A 14,528-nucleotide genomic window follows, 5' to 3' on the forward strand; every position below is an offset into this window, starting at 1 on the left:
TCCAACCAGATGGTGAAGTTACCTTTGATAGAATGTATATATGCTTAAGTGGCTGCAAAAATGGGTTCAAGGCTGGTTGCCGTCCATTGATAGGTTTGGATGGTGCTTTCCTGAAGACCCGGTTTGGTGGACAGATTTTGTCAGCCGTGGGGTTAGATGCTAATCATCATATCTATGTCATAGCCTGGGCTATTGTCAGAGTGGAGAATACAGAGACATGGAGATGGTTTCTCGAGCTACTTCATCAGGACTTGGGTCATTATAAAGAGCATGACTGGTGCTTCATATCGGATATGCAAAAGGTGTGACTTAATTTGAATGTCTCTATTTGATTTTATGTGATCTTATATTAAGAATTGTTTCGTTATGCTTTCTGTGAATGATTGTGCTTTCATTAGATTTGGCTGGTTAGCTTTTAGTGTAAGACTTTTGATCATTGGATTATTGGATTTTGGTGGTTAGTTATAAGGGAATTTAGATTTCTGCTGTTATGCTTACTTGAATAATTGTAGCTTCCATTTGAGTATGATGGTTATTTATTTTGTTAAGAATTTTGCTGTTTTGCTTATCTGCATAGACTGTGAGATGATTGGATCTTCATGGTTACTTATTAGGTGTGCTGTTATGCTTGCTTGAAGAATTGTGCTTTCATTATGCTTGTAGTGCATCTTATAGAGAACTTGTAATTACTGGTTTTGTCATTAATCGAGTTGTTCTATTAAACGTTAGGGACCTTTATGGGTCACGACCCTCAATTATAGGGACTATTATGGGGATGTTAATTAAATGTTAGGGACTATTATGTGTAACGATTATAATGTCAGGGACGATTATGTGTCTAACATTTACTGAATCTGGCAGGGACTGATATCAGCAGTGAAGGCGGTGATGCCTGATGTGCATCACCGTTTCTGCGTCTGGCATTTATGGAAAAATTTCAACAAGAACTGGAAGGACTTACAGCTAAGGGGACTTCTGTGGGAATGTGCAAGGGCAACAACATACCAAGAATTCAGGGATGGAATGGAGAAGATCAAACGGTTAAATGAGGATGCCTGGGCATACTTAGAGAAGTGGCCAATGGATGCTTGGACCAGAAGCTTATTCAGCCATAAGCCGAAATTGGATAGCATCTGTAACAACGCCTGCGAAGTGTTCAATGCTAAGATCAAGGATGCACGAGCCAAACCCATCATAACATTTCTGGAGGAGGTAAGGATGTTTGTTATGCGAACCATAGCGAAAAACAAGGTGAAGCTGCAGAATCACACTGGGAAGCTCACACCTGTTATAAAGAGCAGGCTGGAAAAGGTGAGGAAAGAATCCAAGCATTGGAAGCCTATTTGAACTGGGGATAACGGATACGAAAAATTTGAGGTGCACGGACATCCAACCAACCATGTTGTGGACATAGGAAAGAGACTGTGCACATGCCAATTTTGGATGCTAACGGGTAAGTTAATTGTGTTTATGCATTTTACTTTCTTCAGCCATAACTATTATCATGGTTCCTCTCACTGTTTGGCACCTGCAGGTATCCCGTGTGTGCACGCTTGTGCTACCCTGTCTCGTGTGAACAAATAGCCAGAAGACTTCTGTCACAGATGGCTGACCATGGACTCATACAAGGAAACTTATAACCACCACATTAATCCAATTCCGGGTCAACCACTGTGGGAAAAAGCAGAGGACTGTAACAGTGGGAGGCATAACAACACAAGAACAGTCAGGGGAGGAGAATAACAGCAACAAAAGTGATTACTCTAACCTACACTATAATTGGGGCAGCCATAGAACGGTTTGTTCGGATTCGAATCTGTGCCAGACCATCTGAGAACTGGCCTACAGCCACAGCCGCACCATTCTGGCGGCGCCGATCTTCTGCTCTTCGTTTGCGTTCTACTCCGATTCCAGCTAGATGGGGAACGAACAGAGCTTCCACCTCCAGTGCTACCTCCACCAATCATCGACATCAGTAGCAGCCCCGGATGAGAGTGCATGAACAGGAACAAGTGTATGGAAGAGGAAGAAGAAGAGGTGAACAAGACAAAGAGTGGAGGTGTATGAGAATTTGGGGATTTAGGGTTAATTATACTACGAGGGACCAATCTGGGTAAAAATTGGAACTTAGCCAGCTCAGCTAGCCGTTGGCAGCAGTCTAGCGTGGCAATCTTAGGCCACGTCAGCGTTCCGGTGATGAGTCATCACCTGAAATATGGCCAGGGACTAGTTTGAGTGCTCGCAAATTTAATATAAAAAATGATATAAATTAGAATCTGTTTAACAATTTTACGTTCCAACGCAATTTTTATATTCATTTTTTAAAAATCCTTTTTGACAAACAAATATATCCAAATACAAATTACATTATTAACATTATATCCAATTTTGATTAAAATAAAATCTAAAAAAACACATATATAGCAACATCCAAACGTTAATCCCAGTACGCGATATCCCAAACAAGAATTCATGATAAAAAAAATGACAAATCAGGAACAACCAAACTTGTGAATAGGAACAAAACATTTTTGTGTTATACACACATTTATGATTTATCATTACTCAGCTCAAAGAAGAAGACCCTTGGCAAAGATGGAAGCAAATGCTTCCATTGAAGGTTTACTGGACACAAAACCAACCTCAAAACCATCACCATCTCTGCTATCTGAGAGAGAAATTGCACCAGTTCTGTCAATAGACACCATTTCCACTTTCTTTGGTCTTCCCCATCCAAAATCACTTCCATAAACCTCAAACCTTGGTGTGCCAGCAGCACCAGTAAGCTTCATTTCTTCATCACTGTGCAGCCCATCAAGCAAAAGTGATGACCAAGTCTCAGCTTCATTCAGAACCCCATCCTTCAGTGTCTCCAAAGCAGAACTCAGTGATTCCACAGCCACAACTACTCCACCATCTTCATCCAAGAATTTTCTTGTTTCAGCAAATGCAATTCTTGCACCGATGCAGTTTCCAAAGTATGTTGGTGGAAGAGGTGGATCTAATCGGTTCCTGCAATCAACATTTATAGCCATACCAACTTTCTTGCTCTTAGTTTCTTCAGCTTTCATCTTGCAAACCCAAGCATATGCAAGAGATACAACAAAACTTGACAAGTGAAGATTGCTATTCCCTTTCTGTCTTGAAGCTACAAAGTTCTTGAGCTTCTCAATGTTTGATCTAGACAATTTGAACAAACCCCTTACTGAATCTTGTGGAACTTGAAGATTCCAAACCTTGAGGCTTCTGTTGTTGGGTCCACCTTGCTTTAACCAATCACTCAGATATCTTGCTTCAACTCCTTTGGGATCTCCCACAATTTCTCTGTCAAAGAAAGGACTCAATTCAGGAGGCAAATCACAAGGTGATGATGATGAATCTCCTAGCTTGTTGCAGAGATAAGCCCAAGATTTGATGAAGGATGTTGAGGTTTTTCCATCAAGAACAGCATGGTGTGATGTGACTCCAATGGAGAATCCATGGTTTGGAAAAAGTGTAACTTGCAAGGCCAAGACAGTGGCTTGATCATCTGAAATGGTCAATTCAGGAACAAGATGGTGAACCTCTGAGGCTTCACAAAGGTCAGTTCCTGAAAGATGGTTGAAATCAGCATCAGATTCAGCTACAATAAGTGAGAGAGTGTCACCAACGTTGTAGGTGATGATGGGTTTGTTGGAATCATGAGGCCAGGTGAGGGTTCCAGCAAGGGGAAAATAGTAAGCAAGTGCAAGAGAAAGAGAGTGTTTGAGTTTGGGAAGAATGGTATCATAGAAGAGTGAGGGTTGGTGGGGGAATTCATAGAAGAAAACTCGCTGAACTGGTGGCAACCTTAGCCATAATATGTCAAAAAAGGTTAGAGGAAGAGAAGTGGAAGATGAATGTAACAAGTTTTGTGGTCCCAATGAAGATGGTGATGCCTTGAACACTTGTGGAGTTTTCATGGTGAAAGGGGAAAGAAACAGAGATAGGTGATGTGAATACAAAAACCTCAATTTTAAGGAGTAAAAATTGCCTAAACACGTTTCTCACGACATATGTTTCAGTTTCACGCCACAATATAAAATGGTTTTCTTCTAACTGAACGTCTTACCTACTTCCTCTTTAATATTGGAGTCTTCTAGCCAAGTTATCTCTAATTTTAGATACTCAATTTCTTGTTTCCTTAACCAAATTGTTGTGTGGCAAAGATCATACGTGACAAAAAATTTCCTTCTGCTTTTGTTGGACCAGATTATTGGGATTATTACACAAGTTCCCTACAAATTTTGAGAACTAAAGTTTGTCGACCGACTTTTTTATAAAATAATTATGACAAATCTTATTCTTTCTTCTTTTCTCTGCATTTTATTTTCCTTCTAACTTTGTAAATTACCTTGTTTTAAGTTATAAACTATTTATAGAATTTACCTTGTTTTACATTGCCCTGGTGATTGGGTGACACCTATGAGTCTATGACAAGTTTTATGTATTGGCATTGGCAGCCATTGAGATGGCTAAATTAAATTTGAAGAGAATGTTCAAAGCTTAAGTATCTAAAAGTATATATAATTTGTGAAACTAAAGAACAATAACATTTCCATTACGTGAAATATGGCCCAATATCTTTCATAGTTTCATGTCAATAAAACGCGTTGATCAACTTCATTCATCTCAATCTGTTCACTGCACTATTTGGACTACTTAATTAACATAATACTCTAATCTTTATTCAGTCGTTCACCAACTGTTGCTGTTTTTTATTACTATTTCTTGCTTACTTAAACTTAACATTGATGAATTTGTATTATTTTGTTTTAGTAGTGTTAAAACGCGTTGATGAATTCAACTCCATTCTTCACGTCTTTAATTTTGGACTAGTCTTTGACATATATATAAATTTCCTTATGCATATGCTTCCATATAAAACAAACTCATATAATGTTTACCTTCACTGCTACACTCACCCAAACATTCCTCTAACAATATATGTTTGCTGTTGACTCTCTTACATAATGCAACCTCCATAAATTAGCCAGACCTCCTCATACTAGTAAGCTTTTTTTTGAATTTTGATTCCATCCGTGGAATTCTTCAGTTTAACTGCACAAAAAATTAATTTAGAGCAATAAGCCAACGGAACTATCTCTAATTATTTTTTTTATTTCATAATAAACATTAAAGTAGTTTACATCTGTTGACTTGTTAAGTCAATGGTTCATGAGGTCATGAGTATAGACAAAGTTGAGTGATTGGAAGCTAGCATTTGTCACAGACTTGACAAGTTATGTATTGTTATGTATGTCCCGTTCCACATGAATATATAATACATTATCTTTGGTTTGAATTAGTCTCTGTTGAATTCCCTGTCGTCATTATTTATTTTTTGTGATTATAACCTACGCATTGATCAGTCTAATTTCTATCAGTTGCTTATTAATTCATAATGTCCTGAGCTTGTTGAATCTTGACCAAACATATCATATGATACAACAACTTCTGATATTCTCTGCTTCCAATCATGACGATGAATTCGAATTCGAGGAGCTTTGGTGTAGTTTATGTGGTGTTGATGGTGCAGGTACTTGCATGGACGAGGAGTGCAGTGGTGGTGGCAAGTGGGAAGTGCATTGAGAGTGAAAGGCAAGCTCTGCTTTCTCTCAAACGTGGCTTCAATGTCACCCATGATGATGATGATTGGCTGTCTTCATGGGGAGATGGGGAGCAGCAGCAGGAGTGTTGCAACTGGGAAGGCGTCAAGTGCAGCAATGTAACTGGCCATGTTCTCATGCTTCATCTCCATGGTTATCACACTCTTGGCTCCATAAGCCCATCACTCAGTGAGTTACATCATTTGAAGTATTTGGACCTTAGTGGTAATCGTTTTACTCACACCCCATCCCTCCCTCCTTTTATTGGCTCTTTAACCTTTTTGACACACCTCAATCTCTCTCGTTGTTATTTCGGTGGAAACATACCTCCTCAATTGGGAAATCTCTCCCATTTAGTGTACCTTGATCTTAGTTCCAGTAATTTGGTTGGAGGATTCCCTCTTCAACTCACAAATATGTCATCCTTGACATATTTGGATCTTAGTCTTAATAAATTCAATGGAACACTGCCTCCTCAGCTTGGAAATCTCTTATCCTTAGAACATCTTGATCTACATGGAAATGCATTCACTGGAACCATTCCTCATCATTTCAGAAACCTTTCTTGTTTACAATTTCTTGACCTCAGTCCCTATGGCAATGATAAGGCGTTGTTGAGTTCTGACTTACAATGGCTATCTGAACTTTCAACCCTGAGGTATCTTTCGCTTCCTTGGGTGAATCTCAGTAGTGCCAGCAATTGGCAGCAACAAGTGAGTAGCCTTTCTCATCTTCAATATTTAAACTTGGGTCGTTGCAATCTTATTGATTCCGTGTCCACTTCATCACTTGCATCCCCTGCTAATTTCTCCACTTCTCTCTCATATGTGGATATCTCTTACAACTCTTTAAGGGATGCATCCTTCATATTTCCATGGTTAATGAATTCCACTAGTAGCCTTGTTATTCTCAGAATGAATGATAATGGTTTATCAGGAACCATACCAGGAACATTTGGGAACTTGAGCCTCCTTGAGGAGTTAAATCTTTCAAATAATCGGCTCAAAGGCCAAATACCTGTATCCTTGTTTCATAGTTGCAATTTGGCAAAACTAGACCTATCCAGGAACAAGTTTACAGGGGAATTTCAAGAATTTATTCAAGTATTTTCTCGTTGTGCTCACAAACCCTTAGAAATCTTGGATTTGGGATGGAATGAAATTACAGGGATGGTGCCTGACCTCTCACATCTTTCATCTTTGGGAGCATTAGGAGTTGATAACAACAAATTAAATGGAAGCATACATGAAGGTATTGGACAACTATCCAACTTATTTGAGTTAAGCCTTGCAAATAACTTATTGCATGGTTTGATATCTGAAGCTCACTTTTCAAGGCTTTCAAATCTTGAGTCTTTGGATTTGTCTCATAATGCATTTGCTTTCAATGTTAGTGTCGAATGGGTTCCCCCTTTCAATTTAAGTGAGGCTAACTTGGCTTCTTGCAATTTGGGACCTAACTTTCCAAAATGGCTTCAGACTCAAATGCATGTTCAGCAATTGGATATTTCACAAGCTCAATTATCTAGCCCAGTTCCTAATTGGTTTTGGGAAGGCTTTTTCCGGATATGGAGTTTGAATCTTTCTCACAATCATATTAGAGGAAAAATTGAAGGCAACCATCACAGAGGAAATATTGAATTTCAAACCATTGACTTGAGCTCCAATTTATTTGAAGGTCCAATTCCAGCATTCCTTTCAACTGCTTCAGAAGTTTTTTTGTCCAATAATAGATTTTCAACTGCAAATCCTCTTTTATGTGCAAACTCGTCCAAATACACAAGATTTATGGATTTGTCAAACAACTACCTTAGAGGAGAACTTCCGGATTGTTGGATGGGTTTCGAATCATTGGTCGTCCTGGATTTGTCTGATAATCATTTTTATGGAAACATGCCAAAGTCTCTGGGATCATTAAGAAATATCAAGTCAATACATTTAGAAGGGAATAATTTTTCAGGAGAGATACCATCATCCCTGAATAATTGTACACAACTGCAAGTTTTTGATGCTGCACATAATAAGTTGTCAGGAAGAATACCAACCTGGATTGGGGATAATATTTCAAAGCTACTTGTACTTAGCTTACATTCCAATAGGTTTCATGGAAACATTCCATTTAGCATGTGCAATCTCGATGAAATCCGTGTCTTGGACCTCTCTCTGAATATTCTGTCTGGCAGTATACCTAAATGCATAAGTAATCTGTCTGCTATGGCCAATCAAGCAAATTCTGATGACTATCATTATGAATTTGACACTAGTGTTTATTCCCGTAGTTATGCTGTACGTGGAGTTTCCGGAGTTTATAATGATAGCGCATCACTGACATGGAAAGGGAAAATGTCAAAATATGGAAGCACCCTTGGATTGTTGATAAGTATTGATTTCTCCAGCAACAGGTTAACAGGGGATATACCAACTGAGATGATGAGTCTTATTGGCTTGGTTTCTTTAAATCTTTCAAGAAACTTGTTTAGTGGACACATTCCTCCGACTGTTGGACAGCTGAAGTCAATAGATTTTCTTGATCTATCCAGAAATCATTTGTCAGGAAGAATTCCTTCACAACTTGCTCAGATAGACCGTCTCAGTGTTCTTGACTTGTCATACAATGATTTATCTGGAGAAATCCCACTTGGCACACAACTCCAAACTAGGGATGCCTCTGCTTATGCAGGAAATCCAAAACTTTGTGGTGCTCCTCTCAACAAAACTTGTCCCATACATGGTCACCAGATCAGTGAACATGATGCTTATGGTGATGATGAACAATTTGTAACCGAGGGGTTCTACATTGCTATGGCTGTTGGATTTGTCATGGCATTTTGGGGAGTTTGCTTCTCGTTGATTTTGAAGAAATCTTGGAGATATGCCTATTTCAAGTTATTGAGTGATGTCTATGACAAGCTCTATGTATTTGTAGCAATTAAGGTGGCCAAATTAAAAAGGATCATATCTCAAGTATGAAGGTACGTACCGTTTCTATTTCTTCTGGTTTATATTTTTATTGAGATACTACTTCCATTCAATTATATAGTTGTTATATTGAAAATATCGGCATATCAACAAAACTAATATCTGCTCTATTTTTTAGCACATTATGTAAATGAAACAAGATATTGTACTACTAAAATGTTAACTGTACGTTTTTTATAGTGGAAACTTTAAATTGGACATTAGTGTGATGCAAGGAAGGTTTCTATGGTTATCCATTTGGAGTGAGATAAGTGCATAATTCAGTAAGGTTGTTGAAAATAAGTATCATGTATGCTAAGGATTTCCATTTGTTATAGATTTGTTGGTGCGGTTTGATGAAATTCGGAGAGGATGCTTTTTCATATCACTCTGTTTATACTTTCTGATTTTTTGAATTGGATATTTATATATGGATCATTACTGCTCTCACTTTTTAGTTTTTATACATGCAGACTTTTTATTATATATTTTGGCTTTATATATACATATACTTTCTTACACATACAACTCCAATCTTGTGAAGTTGTTCTTGTGTTAATAATATATATATGTATGTGTATGGGATATGATTTGCATTTTATGTTAAATATATATTTCTGCAATTCTGCTGTTTGACACTATGTATTTTGAATATTACCTAATATGTAACTTTGTTATATCTTTCAGGCAAAAGAGAGTACACAGTATCTTGTGTTGAAAATTAAAAGAGCTTTGTTTGTGATACAGCCAGAATCTTCATGCATGTGGATCCATTTGTTAGTGATGCTGTTAATATAATAAGTGTTATGTTTGTATATTTTAGCCCTCTTTAGGTTTTCTGCTGTAGCTGCAGAGTGGAGTGTGGAAGAGGATGCTTTTTCATATTTCACCTGTATTGCATAACATTTGTTATATGGGTAATGGGTGTGATTGTGAAACTTGGCCTTGTTTTATTGCTGTAATTTATTTCCAGGGACGATATGAAGTGTTAGTTATTACTTATTATGGAAGTGCTTGTGGATTTGTGGTAGTTCAGTTTTTGTTCAGTTCCTGCTTAACAAATCTATTAGGCTGAGCTACCATATTTATTTTGGTGTATAAATAGTATTTTTCTTATTTTATAATGGCTATACTGTCATTTCATCACTACTAATAATGGGCTAGTCTACTTAAAACTTGAATATTTAAAAGTAAATATATCAAGTACTAGTCTTCGAAAAAATTTAGAAAGTCCAATATATGTTGCAATTTAAATTAGATCTAGCTTGATAGATTAATAGTACAAAATATTTAATTTAATTTTTCAATTAACTATTTAACTATCTAAATAAATTTTGAAAAGTAATTATTTACTTATTTTTGTTGATATAGTGATAATACATAATTCCCTGCATCTATAGTTATTTTTATATTGACAAATAAATTAATAAAAATTTCTTTTAAATAATCTATTTTCTTATCCATAGCTAGACTGCAATTAGGTTATGCAACGCAAGTTTGTTATTAAATAAGTAGTTGTAAATTACGATTAAATCTCCAAAATGGCCTCTCAGATTGGGCTCCTGCACCAATTTCACTCCTGAGTTTCTAATTGCACCATTTTGGTCTTCGAAATTGAACTCCGAGCACCATAAAAATCTCCAAGCCTATTTCCAGCCTGAGTCAGCAAATCGGAGTGCTGATCTGGCAAGTAGCTGCCACGGTGAATGTGGAAACGGCTATATGATGTGGACATTTGGTGAATTTGCTCCAATATAGTCCCTACTCCCATTTATAAACTCTAAACTCAATGTGAACCTTATCTTCTTCATCTTCTTCTTCCACTTCTGTCTTCTTTCTTCTTCTTCTTGTGACAAATGATGGGTGGTGCTAGTCACGCAGTAGGGAGTTCGAGCCACTCCTCTTCAACCAGGAACTGGACAAGAACATCAAGTGCAGAGTCTTTTTCTCAAATCAACAACATGGTTTGTAGGATGACCATGCACTTCGAATTTCTCATAACCATTATCACCAGCCCAAATTGGATATCAGTTTTTAGACTCCTTCCTAACCTTCTCAAGCCTACTTTTGATAACTGGTGGTAGTATTCCCACGTGATTTTCCAGCTTCACCTTATTCTTAGCCATTGTGCGCATTACAAACATTCTGATTTTCTCGAGCAGTGTGATGATTGGCTTTCCTCGTGCTTCCTTTATCTTTGAGTTAAATACTTCACATGCGTTGTTGCAAATAGAGTCCAACTTCAGCTTGTGACTGAACTTTAACCTTGTCCATGAATCCCCTGGCCATTTTTCTAGATATGCCCAGGCATCCTCGTTAAGACTCTTAATCTTATCCATTAACTCATTGAACTCCTGGTACGTAGTGGCTCATGCACAATCCCACAACAATCCCCTTAGCTCCAAGTCTTTTCATTGTTTATTGAAATTATGTCACAAATGCCACACACAGAAACGGTGATGCACATTAGGCATCACCTCCCTCATGGCTGGAATCAGACCCTACAACAGAAATTGAAATAACATAGCCATGTTGAGTGAGAACACATAATGATTCACCATAACAGTCCCTAACTTTTATCCCGTGCACTATAATAGACCCTGACTTTTAAAAAATGCACCATAACAGTCCCTAACTTTCACACTGATTCACCATAATAGACCTTAACATTTATATCGTGCAAACAACATGGTCCCATTCCAATTTTGCAGAATCAGTTCATATTCAACCCAGATAAAATTCACCAAACTGATTTCAAGAACAACTCATAAACGGTTGCTTATGCTATTATGCAGACTTTTTGATTTCAAGAATCAATAATCAATATATCATCGTCGTTAACCAATGTTAGTCACACACATACAAAATCAAATAAATAATCATTATTTCAATAATCATTAAGCTTTTTGGTGAACAAGCCACCAACATTCCTTCATCTTGTCATACCCAAGCTCTTTATGGTAATTCCTAATATAGAAAACATCTAATCTATCTTCATCAATATCAGCCAAACAACTTTTCTTATTAGGAGAATAAATCATCCTTCCTTCTTTATTTTTTTCAAAGCTATCCCATGATAGAACATAATGTCAATTAGATTTTTCATCTGCATCAGAAATAAAAATTGTACACATTAACTCAATGACCATAGTCACAACCCAAAAATTAACAGATTGCATTTCATGGATGGTAAAAAAAAACTTTTCCCTGTTTCATTAGGCAAAAATAGAGCATGTTTAAAACACATATCCTAACAGAACAATATATGAAACCCTAAACCTTTATCAACGATGAAAATACCCCACCACAAACAAACAGAAAGCCAACTAAACCTTTGAAAATCAAGCTATGATTGTTGAAAAAAAAATAAGGGCACTGTGTACTCACCTTAATAACAATAACAATGGTGTTTCCTCAATAACGGCACTGTGAACTCTATGGCGACACTAGCAGTCCCGCAAAACTGTTGAACTCGCAAACCCTTAACCACCACACTAAGCCTTCACCATTGTCAGAGGAAGAGGGAGTCTAAGTGTTTCGGTGTTGGAGAAAGGAAGGAGAAGATTGTGAGTGATCAAAACCCATATGGCTCTAACGTTTTGTTTTCTTCATTCATGTAAAACGGTGACGTTTTACTCTCCTTAGGCGCCAAAACCCTAAACAACACCGTATGGAACATCCACCGTGGCAGTCACTTGCCAGATCAGCACTCCGATTTGCTGACTCAGGTCGAAAATAGGTTTCGAAACTTTTATGGTGCCCGGAGTTCAATCTCGAGGACTAAAATGGTGCAATTGGAAATTCAGGGGTGAAATTGGTGCAGGAGCCCAATCTGAAAGACCATTTTAGAGATTTAGTTTGTAAATTACAACTGTATTCATAATTTTACGCTCTTATTTTTCAAACTAGTTAAAGTAATTTTTAAAATTTGTAAACTTATTCACAGAAAAAATATCATTCTTAACACTACTATCAAATCTTATAAAATGTATTGTAAAAGATCACACTTTACCTCAAATTAAGAAGATCCAATCCCCACATTGTTATCTCAAAATATGTAATCTTGATGAGCTTCATTTGTTGGACCTCTCTTTGAATAATCTTTCAGGGAATATGCCTAAATGCATAAGCAATCTTTCTGTAATGGCAAGTCAAACAAATTTAAAGGTTGTAGATTACTAGATTCTATGCTTATGATACATACTATGATGATTTTGATGGCATTACCAGCTTTGGAGTTCATTCTGATAGTGATTCACTTATATGGAAAGGAAAAATGTCAAAATACAGAAATACATTAGGACTACTGAGAAGTATTGGTTTCTCAGGTAACTGGTTAAATGGCGAGATTTCAAGTGAAATGATGAGTCTTGTTGGTTTAGTTTCTTTGAATATTTCAAGGAAGGAAAAGTATATGGAATCAATTCCTAATCAGTCAAGAATGGAACAACTTAATTAATTATAATTATATTAATAATTAATTTTAAATTTTTTAAATTCAAATTTTAAAAAATTTAAAATTGATTAAGTAAACCTAATTAAAACCTATAAAAACATTCATCTTCTCTCTCACATTAACCTACCCACCTCCAACAACCATACACACAGACCTCTCTTTTTCACTGTTAAGCCCTCTCCGCCTCTGCCCTCATCCAAGACTTTGCAACTTCTTAGACTAAAAGTGACGCAGTAATGCATTGAGTTGCTGATGTCGCAATACAAAAAAGGACTTGGTTTGTTGAAGGAGAGTCCAGTTTTCAGTGATGAGATCGTAGGAACCCATTTCAAGAACACCATCAGTGGTTGGAATGTGTATGAGAGTTCGGATGCCATGCATGTAAGCTTCTTTAGCTCTGTCACAGTCGTAAAATTGAAAGTCCTGTTGAGCCAGATGGGAGACCCCGAACCGAAGGCCTTCCCAGGTAGCGAAGAATATGAAGCTTCGCCCATAGGGAATGTGCGTGTCAAAGAGATCACGTAGATTCTCTTAAAATCGGTCTCTGCCTTGCACTTGATTCAGCTTCAGGAATTGTTTAAGGAAGCAGTGGTGGAGCACAAATTGTCCTTGAACAATTACAGAAATATAAAAAAAATATTCATTTTATAGGAAAAAAAACATCCTAATACTTAACAAAAGAAATATCCAGTTATATTTTGGCAAAAATAATTAAATATCTATAAAATTTAAAAAAATTATGAAATTCTTTAAAAAATAGAGACATTCACATTTGCAATACAAAAAAATTCGAAAAATATATAAAAGAACATCTATTTGGCATGAAAAAAAAAATATTTCGATACTTAGCAGAAAAAATATCCATATATATTAACTTATTTTTATTAAGATGAGTTTTGAAGTTCAACCCATTAAAAAGTTGGCAGGAGTTGGATGAACCTCCTCTTAGTTTTCTAGCAGAATTGTTCAAAGGAAATAGTTAGTTGATGAAATTCCTCAAGGTGTTGGACAATTGAAATGGTATTGATATTAAAGCCATATGAAAGAAATTTTAAATGGGGTTTGATTAAAGAGTGTCCTACTGGTATGGACATTGTTTAAAGAGAATATATGGAAAAAAATTGAATTCTTTTGTATGTATAAAATATTTAAAAATTAACTCTTATTTTATATTTTTTATAAAAATATTTTTTGTATTTATGATATCTTTAATTAATATTTTTAGGATATTTATTTGTTATAACCTTTAAAATATTTTACTGTCAACGTTAAACTGTTAGAATTTCAAGGATAACATTTTCTCCAATTTTTATAAAGGTGTAGTGCTGACTACGGAATTAGAGAAGACTTCAGCTTATTGATTTGAACAAATTTAAATAATAGTAATGTGTGCATCTAATAAGTGTTTTCATGAATAAAGTTTAATTAAATTAAATAATAAAATTTAAATTAATATTATTTTTAATTAATTTTTATTGATGTTAATAA

General features: G+C 36.2%; 2 protein-coding genes across 3 annotated transcripts in view; one reads left to right on the forward strand and one right to left on the reverse strand.

Annotated features, from left to right (window-relative positions):
• Positions 2,406 to 4,077, reverse strand: LOC107635422 (malonyl-CoA:anthocyanidin 5-O-glucoside-6''-O-malonyltransferase). Its single transcript, XM_016338896.2, has one exon. The coding sequence runs from the start codon at positions 3,939 to 3,941 to the stop codon at positions 2,571 to 2,573; it is 1,371 nt and encodes a 456-aa protein (XP_016194382.1). The 5' UTR covers positions 3,942 to 4,077; the 3' UTR covers positions 2,406 to 2,570.
• The window catches only part of LOC107635425 (LRR receptor-like serine/threonine-protein kinase FLS2), a 15,348-nt gene continuing 5,704 nt past the window's right edge, over positions 4,885 to 14,528 (forward strand). Inside the window, exons 1-2 of one of the 2 annotated variants that reach the window (XM_016338898.2) lie at positions 4,895 to 8,598; positions 9,272 to 9,619. In XM_016338898.2, coding sequence (XP_016194384.1) covers positions 5,498 to 8,596 — 3,099 coding nt within the window. In that variant the 5' untranslated portion in view covers positions 4,895 to 5,497 and the 3' untranslated portion in view covers positions 8,597 to 8,598; positions 9,272 to 9,619. Of the gene's footprint in view, positions 8,599 to 9,271; positions 9,620 to 14,528 lie in introns of those variants that run through there. The other variant, XM_021122065.1, reaches the window with a different exon arrangement.

The sequence above is a fragment of the Arachis ipaensis genome, chromosome B04 (genome assembly GCF_000816755.2).
Source record: "Arachis ipaensis cultivar K30076 chromosome B04, Araip1.1, whole genome shotgun sequence".
Classification (NCBI taxonomy): Eukaryota; Viridiplantae; Streptophyta; class Magnoliopsida; order Fabales; family Fabaceae; genus Arachis; species Arachis ipaensis.

Excerpts from the sequence above, each read along its gene's own strand:
- LOC107635422 (XM_016338896.2), bottom strand. The coding sequence starts at position 3,941 with ATGAAAACTCCACAAGTGTTCAAGGCATCACCATCTTCATTGGGACCA.